The sequence below is a fragment of the Anarrhichthys ocellatus genome, unplaced genomic scaffold, assembly GCF_004355925.1.
Source record: "Anarrhichthys ocellatus isolate YVR2014 unplaced genomic scaffold, GSC_Weel_1.0 scaffold14, whole genome shotgun sequence".
Taxonomy (NCBI): domain Eukaryota; kingdom Metazoa; phylum Chordata; class Actinopteri; order Perciformes; family Anarhichadidae; genus Anarrhichthys; species Anarrhichthys ocellatus.
Genome location: NW_022280044.1, coordinates 1,250,071 through 1,262,968, shown reverse-complemented (window position 1 = coordinate 1,262,968; position 12,898 = coordinate 1,250,071). Strand labels below are relative to the sequence as shown.

Sequence of the window (12,898 nt, the reverse complement as noted above, 5' to 3'; positions counted from 1 at the left end):
TGCAGCTAGAAAGAAGCAGGACGCGACAGGAAATATAAAGTACAATTTCAAAATAAAATCACGTTTGACTATCAAAGCTTTGCCCACATTTGTTTGTGTCTCACAAAGGGCATCTGTTTATATAGTTTGTAGCCATTTATACTTGTGCGTCATGAACAATACGCGATATTAAGGTAGCCACTTGACGTTGTGTCTTTAAAGTTCAACCGGAAGTGATACCGTTTTGTCTAACTTGACACGTGATCATTCCTGCTCTGGGACCGGGGCAGGACTTCTATCCAAGTCCAGAGTAGAGGAAACCACCGTGGATCAGGGAGGCAGCACACAGGCCGTACTCACAGTTATCTCCATCGTCTGAGAGTTTTGTCGGCAGTGAAAATGACCCAGTGCGTGCAGGGAATGCTGTATTTGTCGGTTCTGGTGGCGTTCGCCGCCTGCAACGCTCCTCCGGTACCGTTAGACGACATCTTCATTGAGAAAACTTTCGTGCCAGAGCAGTGTGTGCGCGCAGTAAAAGTAGGGGATTATGTCAGGTATCACTACAATGGCATGTTTCCGGACGGCAAGAAGTTCGACTCAAGGTGAGTATCGCGCGAGTTAGGAATTTATTCCCACTTTTAGTCTCTCTGTGCAGAGCAGACACGGGTGCACGGTGGGAATTAGCGTGCGTGCTGCGTAAAAGTGCGCGTTGAGTGGTTCGCCCTTGTGAGCCACGCAGGCAGGCAGGCAGACTGAACTCTGCATCCATGTATGCAAGGGATCCAAGGGCCCCAAAACCTTTTAATATCCACAGGGATTACACTAAAGGGCCCTGTTTGATCAGATGGAGAGCTTTGCTGCTATATAGATATTATCCTGCTTGATCACACTGGATTCATTGAAACCTGAGGACCAAGTCCTTATACCTAATGCTCTGCCTGCTTCCAGGACCTCTGAAGGTCCCTGCACTCCACTTTGGGAACCTCCTATATTACCAACTGTAGTAACAGTGTAACATGCAAAGAAGTCTGCTTTCAACGCAGGGCCCCTTGACCCCTGAGGGCCCCAAAAGCCTCAGATCCACTTGTTTTTTCATTAATTGCACATTTGTTAAAGGATTTGAAGTACTAAAGTATGCAGCCTCTGCAGTATTAGCTAACTTTGTGGCCTTGTCTTGTAGAGGGACCCTGTGCTCACATATACTCCTAAGTAAAGTCAAATCTTACACATTTAAATCGGGCCATGTGTGTTTTATCTCAGTTCATCAAAGCTTGTAAAGATGGTGATCTTTAATACTCACTTTTGAGTCTATTTGGATGAATCTGAACTCTGTGAAGGGATTTTTTTTCTGAGTGAGTTGTCAAAACAAGATGGGAGATTTAATTGTTTCTCACAAATTGTTTTCCCACAACAAATACAGTCACTGGTGAAGCAACTTTAGCAGTTTTGCAGTTTTTAAGCACCGAATGAATGTATATAAAATAACATGTTTATGTGTATGTGTTCCAGTTACGACCGTGGCAGCACCTACAATGTGTTTGTTGGCCAGAAGAAGCTGATCGCAGGGATGGACAAAGCTCTGGTGGGGATGTGTGTCAACGAGAGAAGCCTGGTCAAGATCCCACCTCACATGGCATATGGCAAACAGGGATACGGTGTGTTTTAAACTTCCTGTCATATTAGCACATCCCTGTCCTGGCTGATTGTTCTGAATCAGGCAGGACGGAATGTAACATGTTCTCCAAGAAGTTTGAGGACAGTGTGTTTATTCCTCTGGGGAGTTATTATAAATACACAGATGAGTGAGCACACAGCTGGCACTGCTCACAGTAACAATGAGAGAATTTGGTGGGACATTGGCAGGATCATAAGGGACAAAAATGACAGTCTTTGCAGAAAGTACAGTATTGAGATGTACTAGAGTCAGTCGAAGCAGAGAGGAAGTGGGCTGCTCCCCAAGCGTCCATGTTTGATGATGTCAGAGGGACGTGACAAACCAGGAAGCAGATCATAGGAAGATGCTCTGGATCAAGATTTTCTGCTGTTAGTAGCTACACTGCAGATGCCAGAGCATTAGCAGATGGAAGATAAACTTTACAAATCTCCATCTGTACATGAACATAAATAGATCCGGGCCAGTGTGCACCGGAGAGTGTTTGTGTCACAAAATGTTGACACTATATTTGCATGTGATTGGGAGTAAAAATGTAGAGGGTCTGTTTACATGTAGAGACTGTTACGTCACTTAGTGTGTGTGTGCATGGAATAGTTAGATCATGGGATAGAGGGGAGAGCGGGGGCATGTGTGGACAGGTAAAAACAAGTCTGTATCAGAGAGAAGGTTAGAGAGAGAGAGGAGAAGATAGAGAAGTGAGAATTTGGAGGAGGTAGAGAGAGAGATTTAAACTGGAAAAAGGCCGGCCAGCTTAGTAGTAATGAAGATTGAAAGACTGCCGCCCACACATTCCTTGCACCCCTCCTCCACCTCCCCCCCACTCCCACCCACTAAAAATGCTTGTTGAGCTATTAAAGGCCCAAAAGACAGGGAGGCATGCTCATGTTTGAGATGTTGGTGAGTGGACAGACTGATCAGTCGTTGCTGTTCAGGAGGCTGCAGCACTGAGGAAACCACAGACATGTCCTATTTCTAGAAATTGAGGGAGTTTAATGACATGAGGGGGAGTTACTTTGTATTACTACCTATTTATTACTACGGCTGCATCTAATGATTGATTCCATAATCAATTCATTTGCAGATTTTGACTAATACATTCTGTAAAACCATAAAACATCAGAAAACAGTGAAACTAGTCCATCACATTTTTTTTGATCCAAGCTGAATTTTTCAAGTCTTGTTTTGTCCAACCAGCAGTCCAAAACCCAAAGGTATTCAGTTAACTGTATAAGACAAGGGAAAGCAGCAATTCAGCACATTTGATAAGATAAAACCATCAAGCTATTTATATAATCAATCATCATAATTTAGATCTGTGGTTATGAACCACTAGTTTATAGTTTATTTTCGCTATTAATTCACTATATATGTGAGTGAAGGTCACTGAAGAGAAATCTTATCAAATGGGGGTCTGTGATCTAATGTGTATTCATTTAGTGGTCCACTGTTTTAGACTATTTCACAAAAATACAGTTTTAAGGCAAAACAACTAAAGAAAAGAATGTCATACCCATCGCTATAATTCATCACTTATTTTGGGTGACTTCACGGTCTGATGAGATGTTACATAAACCATAACTGGTTTCATAGTAAGCTTTGCTAAATGTCACCCAGATGTTCCAATTCTGAGGTAAAACATGCCAACTTTCAAAACCTTTTTTCTTTTTTTTCTTTTTTTTAAATGAATGGACAGTCTTTCAAGTCTATTTTTATTTGAATTCAAAATATAATACCCAGATTTTCAAAATGTATGTTTGATTCATTGATCAACACAAAGAAATCCTGATAAATAATAAAAAAAAATGTTTATTTGTAATGCAGCAGACTAATAAACGACTTCCCAATCACGTCAACTCCAAAGCAGTACTCTCGTTTATCACTGCCAGGTTCATGGAGAGAGGAAGGCAGTGGCACTAATCAGGATTTATCTTGACACAGACTTCATGTCATTGTTCCAAGATCTAGTGTGAGAGTGATCAATACACGAGAGTCAGACTGGAAAGTACCGTCCACTGACTTGCTCCTTTCTTTTCTCCTCAGGTGACACCATCCCTGCAGATTCTATCCTCCATTTTGACGTCCTGCTGCTCGACGTGTGGAACCCGGAGGACGGCGTCCAGATCAAAACGTACCACACGCCCTCCAACTGCTCCAGAAAGGTGGAGGTGTCCGACTACATTCGCTACCACTACAACGGCACCCTGCTGGATGGCACACTCTTTGATTCCAGGTTTGTTTTGTGTAATAGTCCCTCATTCACACACAGACATGCAGCCACACACACACACACATACACACACATATATATATATATATATGTGTAACCTCTCTCCTCACCCTTCGCTGCAGCCACACCCGTATGCGTACCTATGACACGTACGTTGGGATTGGGTGGCTGATTGCCGGTATGGATCAGGGCCTTCTGGGAATGTGTGTTGGAGAGAGACGCATCATCACTATGCCGCCGTCACTTGGATACGGAGAGAATGGAGACGGTGAGTGTTAACGATGTCTTTATTATCATTTGTTTCCTTGAGTCTGATGACAATCCTGTTAGGGATCTTTGAGAATAACAAGAGATTGATATTTACTGTGGAAAGCAACAGGTGCTGTAGTTGCACATTTGTAGCACAAGGTGGCGGTACATCACACATATGTGTGAACATATGCAGTTAAACTCCACATCTCCTCTTGTTCTCTCTCAGTCGAGTCAGGGATGGAGAATTTAGACTCTTTCTTCTCACAAACCCCTGATCCATTTCTTTGCAACTTTTTATTTGCATTTTACTTACAAGAGACAATTTTTCTATTAATTACTTTTACTAGCAATATTATAAAATATATTTTATTAACATTTTCAATTAACCATACAATAATAACAATAAAGAAGCAAAATATAAAATCCAGTATGAGGGAGACCATCAACAACATTCAGGCCTTCCTTTAATTTCAAAAATAACAATACAAAAATGAACTATATAAATAAAGATTTCTTTACTTTTTAGAAGGTTCCCATACTGTCATGTTGACATCACATTTTCACTATTTGTACTGAAATTCATACTTGACCTTGTTAATAACAGTTTTATTAAATAACTTTAACTCCAATCACTACTTACATGTTCATGGTTCATGTTCAAGGCTTCTCTCGTTCCTCAACCCTTTCTTCTTCTCCCTCTAGGAAGCGACATCCCAGGACAAGCGTCTCTGGTGTTTGATGTCATTCTCCTGGACCTCCACAACCCCAGAGATGGGGTCACAGTGACCAATCAGATGATACCTGAGTCCTGCACAAGGAAGTCCGTTTCTGGAGACTTTGTACGCTACCACTACAATGGCAGCCTCCTTGATGGAACATTTTTTGACTCCAGGTGTGTGTCAGTGTTTAGTATTCATCGTAGATTTTATTGTAAGTAGAAATGAATGTCTGTTGTTCCTCAAGTGGCCTCAGGGTGACAGGATCTCTCTGTGCACTGAAGATGCTTTGAGAAGTGAACTGAAACTTAGAAATCACTGGTGCAAACTTCCTGTTTGCGTTACAGACAGCTGCATCCTGTGCTTTGTTTCGCAACTCTGCTGCTTCTTACAACAGATGATTAGTTCAGGCACTGTATAAGAATATCACTTAAGTGCTAGCCTAGCTGCGTAACAGATACCCCCTCCCAGTGCAAGTGAAGCGCTGGAAGACGGCTTGTTTATTAACCTCTGACCTAGGTAACGATGGCACCCCCCCAAAATCTACACGCGAGACTGTCTTAGCCTGCTTAGGGAGGCGAAAGCCAGGATAACTTAATACCACTAGCCACCGTCGTATCACTTATTTCAGACACAAAATACAATCCAGTTTTATTTGTTTTTTACAAAAAGTTTAGAAAAGGTTACAAAAATTAAAAATAAAAATGAAATAATAGATCATACGAAATCTCAAATGTACCAAGTTCTCAAAAAACTTGTTGTACCCTTCTCCTTGGCACTTTCTGCAACCTCCAGGTCCATATAAGCTAGACAACAGAACACTCTTAAATCATTGGACAAAACAGTTCTCACTGTCTTATCCCTTCTGACAGACCTACTTTTTAAGTTTAATGCCCCCCCCTCTCACTGAACAGGATGTTCTCTAACTAACACAACAGTTAGTTTTTTAATTTCCAACCTTTCTCCTCTGCTGGCTGTCATTCAATCATGTCAGAGTGAGTTCAACTCAAAGTTCACTTATTTCATCAGCTTTAACATAACGGTCAACATTACAAGCACGTATGATTACATTTTGATAAATGATAGGAAGTCACACATTAAAGCAATTTAATAATTAAAATGTCTCCAAGCAATATGGGATTACACGCAACGAGCATATTGATATCTGAAAATATAACACTAATAATAAGCAATAGATCGGAACTCATCATAGATTTGGAAAATCAAAAGAGAAATAGACAATTTGCATAACATACAAATAACACCTCGAGATAGGACTTCCTCTTTTACTAGCGGCCACAGGGGCCATGTTCCCTATATGCTAGTTAGGTGTTAAATTATAATGTGCCTCGAAGACTTCTCTGTATAAGAGTCAGCCAGATGCTCAAACCACAAGACGCTGCCTTAACGCTATTTGGGGCCTGGCCCCTCGCTCCTCAGGCAGAGAGGTGTTAGATCGTTTCAAAGTTTATCTGCAGTATATGCAGCGAAACTACAATTTCCCCCTTTTGCATGTATTTGTTTAATCCATAATTAATATGAATCGATTAATCAAATGGTGTTTCAGTTATTTTAATAGCAAATAGGGAGATAGGTTCTCAGGGTGTAGTGTGTCTCGGACATTCATGGTGGATACCTCAAGAATAGCTTTAGAAAATCTCTGCGAGGATGACAGAAAATATCAAACATATAGTTCACTTTTGGAAGAACTACTTTGATCATTTGCAGCTCAGTGGGTAGAGCGAGTCGTCCTTTAATAACAAGGCGCTTAACAGCATCAAACTGTTCCTAATGCTTAGGATGGTGTGGTTGCTGGTGGCAACTCAAGCACAGTGGTTTTGAGGATTTTATAGGACTCCTATAGTCACGTCTGTTAGGTAGTCATGTGTTATTCAGATGTGCTCTTCGTGACATCTCACTTTATACTATGAGAAGAAACAAACTGTGTATATGTAGTTCCCAGATTGACTGTGATTTCTTTCTCCATGTTGCAGTGGGATAATAATAATATATTCTCTGTTCCACAGCTACTCTCGTAATCGTACCTATGACACCTATGTGGGTAAAGGCTACGTGATCGCCGGCATGGATGAGGGTCTGATTGGAGTCTGTGTCGGAGAGAGACGCACCGTCACCATCCCACCACATCTCGGCTACGGAGAAGAGGGCACAGGTGTGTGTGTGTATAATGCTCGGATACCCTTATCTTGAAAGTGTTCCCACCACTTTACTCTGTACACCAAAACAAGCAGACACAAAATGAGCAGGGGGGGGGGGGGACATACAGGGGTGTCAGTTTTATGCCCACACACGTATCTTAGCCAGTTCAAACTCAGTGGTCCGAACCTGGAAGTTAACTATTTATTCTTCAAAGGAAAACTGCTGATGGTCAGAAAACAGGCATGCAGAACATAGATCCCATTTAGACAAGAGTTGACCCCTCTGGGTCAACCAGATACACCTGTGCCACCAGAGTGCGTTCGGTCACACAGAGTTCATTTGTGAATAGTGTGTGTGTGTGTGTGTGTAAATTTACAACAAAGTGGAAATACATACTAATACGTTGTTCATGCTCTCATGACTTCGTCTGGGCCAAGAACCTTTTGGCAGAACACACGATTCGTATACCGAAAATGTTTTGATACAAATTGGAATGATATATTACAATTTGTCTGGCGCGCTTTAATCACTTTCTTAAGAATGTTGTTATGAGACCAAATGTGTTCAGTTCAATCCTAAGTTATATGATGATTTTCTTCAACAATGGATGCATAAATACTTGAATCCTTGTTTTAGCTGCGTGTGGTGGCACTTCAAAGAGGAATTCACAAAGAGCGAGTTTGTTCTTTTCTAGTTTAGAGTTGTGTTGCAATAAATAAGAGTCACATTTCCAAATGCAGAGAAGCTGATTCTGATTTAGTTCCTTCGTCTGCAGCTTTAACATTGTATTCTTTGACTTTCTCCATTACCATGTTTCTCTCAGGCTCTAAGATCCCTGGTTCAGCTGTACTGGTGTTTGACGTTCACATCATCGACTTCCACAACCCGACAGACAACGCCGAGGTCACCGTCACTCACAAGCCAGGAGAGTGTGAGAAGCAGACCAAGAAGGGAGACTTTGTCAAATACCACTACAACGCGTCTCTGATGGACGGCTCGTCCATTGACTCCACGTGAGTAAACGTCTGTGAGACACTTTAAGCAAAACTTCTTGGAAAACTGAGAAACCTGGAAAGACGTAGTTCAAGAAAAGATTTGCATAATTTCAGTGTTGAAAGTCCTTCATCAAATTCAGGGCCCCATATGGCTACTGCAGCTGTCATAGGGACCTCTAAAGAAAACGTTTCGCGAGATTTCGCAAAATTACACGTTTGTCTGTTTGGTTATTTTCAAGTTTTCTATTTTTTTTTCCCCTTCATGTCCCTTCGGGGCTTGTGATCCAATTTATTGATGTAAAACTAGAAGATTACTACCTAGGCCGTCCTGATGATAACTCTAATGGAAACTGATTTGAACCATCGAGTGAAGTATTTGTCTTTGGTAAATGTTCTGGCTGCCAACAAATAAACAAAATTAAATAAACACATTTAAATAAACACATCTGGTCCTCTCATCATGTCATGCCCTCCTCCTCTTGTCTGAGTCAGGCTGACATTTTTGGCGAGTCAAATGATATTTGTGATTACTTTTCTGGGAAATGTTCTGTATTTCGTCTCAATGTTTCCTGGCATGACTCGATTGAACACCTCTCACGGTGGCTGCTCTGGGAACAGTTAGTTTTTATGAAACCAAAAATGCTGGGTTCAAAACAACAAACTATATGAGGTCACGTACGCTTTGTCTTCAACAGAAGTAACATGATATGTGTGCTTGCTTAAGAATAATGACTAAAAATACAGATGTTTTGTGTGTCTCTGTTTTATTTGAACTCAATTTGTTTCAGATATAATTATGGAAAGACATACAACATCGTCCTGGGAGCCAACCAGGTAGTCCCAGGGATGGAGGACGGACTGATGGACATGTGTGTGGGAGAGAAAAGGCACCTTGTCATTCCTCCTCACCTGGGCTATGGGGAGAGAGGAGTCAGTAAGTCACACACAAGCACACGAGCAGTTAAACAGAGAATACATGTGATGGTGCCAGCTGTTTCCCCATTTCCATTTCCATTGAAAAATATCATGTTTCACTAATAAACAAACATAAACCCTAACCTCAGGTATCAGTTTAATATTTATAATACAGATAGTTAAAGGAAAAGTTTCTCTTGCTGGTGACTTGAACTCACTTCTCCTCAACACATTTTTGAGTCTGAGCTCTACCACTTCACCTCCAGCTCATTCTGTTTGTGTGTTTGTGTAGCTAACGAAGTTCCAGGGAGCGCTGTGCTGGTGTTTGACATCGAGCTGGTAGAGATGGAGGAAGGACTTCCTGAAGGCTACATGTTCATCTGGAACGACGATGTGTCAACCGACCTCTTTACCGAGATGGACAAAGACAAGAACAAGCAGGTGGAGCCCTCTGAGGTATGTGATAACCTGCCACAATATCTGTAACACCGTAGACAGTTTTTCCTGTTTGCTACAGTCCATTCATCCTTCATTTTCCCTCTTGCACCCCTCCTCTGTTTCCATAGTTTACTGACTACATCATGCAGCAGGTGAACGAGGGTAAAGGTCGCCTGGCTCCTGGCTTCGATCCTTATCGCATCATTGACAACATGTTCTCCAACCAGGACCGCGATGGAGACGGAAAGATCACCGAGGCAGAGTTCAGACTTAAAGCAGATGAAGCCGTCGACCATGACGAGCTATGACGGGACTGAGTGCTAAGCTCAGATCAGGGTGAAGGCGGAAGGGTCAGACAGCGGGGTTGTAATGCATATGTGGGTGGTAGAGTAGGAAGAGACAGGGTTGTAAGTGTAAAGTACGCCAGTGTGAAGCGAGAAATGTGCTGACAGATTTTTTACTTTGAAGATTTCGATGATGTTCGAAGGGCTTCTTCGCCTTTAAGAGCCAAATGAGAAGATGGAGTGAAAATTTAGGAGTGAGATTATTTTGAGTGCTAAATATTGGAAAGTCTCGTCTGAGGTCTGTGATGACTTTTTTTTTACCTCCACTCCCATCAAGTTCGTGTCTTGTTTTATGTGACATTTTTTATTTTATTTTTACTTGGAAGGGTACAAAAGCACTCATGTGTGAAAGAACAAACCAAGGCCTCACTCCACGATTTCTACATTCGACACTCCTTTGTGACTTTTATTGTTGTTAACATTTTGTAAAAACTTTGTTTTCTTTTCACTGGGTATCAGCTGGTCTCTGAAACATCGGACAGTCTTCCAGGAGCAATAAGTCGGTTATCACTCACTGTTATATACGGTGATGATGGGGGGCAAGTTACGTTTGTTTCTGAAAGTTACAACTCATTGATTGATTAAAAAATAAGTGAAAATGTTAACATTTTATTTACACGGTTTACAGCTGACACCTTTTACTCTTTTACCTTTAAATGTCAGGATGCCTTCTGTGTTTCTGCTGTTAAAATCATCCAAAATAACACTGAAAGGTCCCAAATCCTAAAATGTTGGGGCTTTGCAGTCTTTCAATCACTTTCCGTCAACTAGTTGTTCCATTGCTTTTTTTTTTTCATCCAAATTGTCAACATCTGGGTGCAGTTTATGACTAAGACTTTGTGTGTGTGTGTGTTTGTGTGTATGTGTGCGTGTGTGAGAGAGAGAGAGAGTGTGTGTGAGAAAGAAATAGAGAGATATGTGTGTGTAATTGTTGCTTTTGTTTTACTTTTTCATTCAGGAGAATACCGAGGCTTGATGATGAAAATGTCAACACAAAATTTCATTTGATTAAATGATCTGACCTCAATATAAGCCGAGACTGTGTCTGTCCTTTTGTCCTCCAAGTGTCTCTCTTTGCTTTAGACACTTATTTTGATGACAGCCAGCAGATCGCTTTCTTTTCTAATAGTCGCACAATCCTTCATCAATAACCCAAAGTGTTGTCTGATATGTTTTCAGGCTGGATTCAGCTTCAGACTATAGTTTGAATCACTGTAATTGACTTATGAGCCTCTTTAAGTAAACTCTTTTTACTTGTAGTTGTCGTTCTTTCCTCCCTGATTCACTGTATTCAAATTATTTTTGTGCATCACTAATGGCAACCCCGTCACCATTGTTGGCGAAATCATTCAAGTCCAGTTCAGAAGCTGCTGTGGTGTCGTGAGTTTAATAAAGCATGCCGGCAATCTGGTGACCTCACAGACACAGCCGATCTGAGCCGGTGAGTTGATAGAGAACAAATGACAAAGAAGCAATCTATACAGGGAGCCAGAGCAGTGTCATGTAAATACTGAAAAATAAAGTGAAGGTGAGAGGGAGGGAGGGGGGGGGGGGGGGGGGGGGGGGGGGGGGGGGCATTCACATTCAGACCTGCAGGAAGGACACACAGTAGGTGGCCTGAAGCAGCACCTAGGCGTCATTTGGTTTAAGAGGTCTGGCCACAATGTGTATTCTTCATCACCATTCACTAGGCCACACAATCAATGTGCTGTTTCAGTCGGTTACTGGTTCAGTACTAAACCAGTCCTATGTAGGTAAACGCTGTTCACCGGATTAGCCTGGCAACCACTGTAATGGTATACTGCCTGCTTTAACCCATACCCCCTCCCAGTGTCGATAAGGACCTGGAAGACAGCTGTTCTGCAACCTCTGGTATCAAACAGGCGTTTTCCAAAACCAGCACGCAGTTCAGCACATCTTAAAACACCGGCTGCCTTTGTATCACATTACTAATTACAGTTTGAGATACCACTCACTGTCGATTCTAACCATTCTAAAAAGGAAGAAAAGGTCACTCGGGGACAAAACCACAGAGACCTTTATGGCCTCGTACTTCCTGCTGTTTCCACGAAAAGCCGGAGCTTCAGCTGGTGGCAGATTTCAGCTGTAGTTCACTGTAGATTCAGGATGTTGCAGCAATGTCTCCAAGTATTTGTTTAATTGACAGTGAATTAGTTAATTTATAGATGATATGATCATTTTCCTTCTTAGAATTAGTATTAAAAATGTAATTGCTTCAAAAACTTCAGAAGTCAGTTTCATCTATTGTAGATATTTTAATGAATAACTACTTTGAAGATGAGCAATGAGGAAACTAATTCTGATCTTGATTTCAGTTTGACTTACATGAGCGCTTCTTCACACCATCACACAGACAATGGGGTCAGGGTGACAAGTCTTAATTTAATTTAATGTTTTACATCAAAGCTTGGCAAGAGGAGTCCTTGAAAGTTAATGCTAGACTAAAGAAACTAAGGGAAAGGTGACAGGGTGTTATTTCCCTGCCTTCCACAAACACATTTCAACCTCAACATTACTCAGCATGTGTGTACTAGTGGTATTAGAAGTACTCATATATTTGATCTTTCTTAAGTAAAAGTAGCTATACCACAGAGAAGAGATACTCTGTTACAATTTTAAAAGTAAATTTAAAAAACTTAACTTAAAGTACCAAAAGTAAAAGTTGTGCAGGACGGGCCAGAATGTTTATTGTACATCTTGACGTTGTGGATGGTGAAGGTGGACTTGGTGAACCGTTTATATGCAGCTCTTGAATTTTCCCCTGAGGCTCAATAAAGTATCATCGTAATTTATAACAATGCATCACCATAAATGTGTTGATCACAGTTTGTATTATTAATGTGAATTTGCAAAGTAAAAAGTACAATAATTCCCTATAAAGTAGCATACAATGGAAATACTCAAATAAGTTACAAGCACTTCAAAGTTGTGTTGAATACTTGGGGTTCCATACTGATTGCAGTATCCAACATGTTTGTTTGCGAGACTTTCTGCAGCGTTGGTTTATTTGATCCCAAACCCTACTAAGTAGGTTTATTGACCGTGTCGACGCGACCCCATCGCGCTTACTGAAGGGTGAACGTGAGCTGGAAACCTGGAAACACTCACCGAGAGGAGGAGGAGGAGTCGGAGGAGGAGGAGAGGGGAGTCCCTCCCTCCCTCGGGCTCTGTGACGC

At 41.4% G+C, this 12,898-nt stretch overlaps 1 protein-coding gene across 1 annotated transcript; it reads left to right on the top strand.

The window, feature by feature from the left end:
* Positions 1 to 262: 262 nt before the first annotated feature.
* On the top strand, positions 263 to 10,733 carry fkbp9 (FKBP prolyl isomerase 9). The gene is made up of 10 exons (XM_031854173.1): positions 263 to 581; positions 1,489 to 1,634; positions 3,695 to 3,884; positions 4,004 to 4,149; positions 4,836 to 5,025; positions 6,877 to 7,022; positions 7,833 to 8,022; positions 8,793 to 8,938; positions 9,212 to 9,375; positions 9,486 to 10,733. Exons 1-10 carry the CDS (start codon positions 379 to 381, stop codon positions 9,663 to 9,665), a joined length of 1,701 nt encoding a protein of 566 aa, XP_031710033.1. The 5' UTR covers positions 263 to 378; the 3' UTR covers positions 9,666 to 10,733.
* The last annotated feature ends 2,165 nt before the right edge of the window (positions 10,734 to 12,898 follow it).

Bases quoted from the DNA above. Each gene is read 5' to 3' on its own strand.
- fkbp9 (XM_031854173.1), top strand. From the start codon at position 379: ATGACCCAGTGCGTGCAGGGAATGCTGTATTTGTCGGTTCTGGTGGCG. The intron at 4,150-4,835 runs GTGAGTGTTAAC...TTCTCCCTCTAG, and splicing joins ATACGGAGAGAATGGAGACG to GAAGCGACATCCCAGGACAA. The intron at 8,023-8,792 runs GTGAGTAAACGT...AATTTGTTTCAG, and splicing joins GGCTCGTCCATTGACTCCAC to ATATAATTATGGAAAGACAT.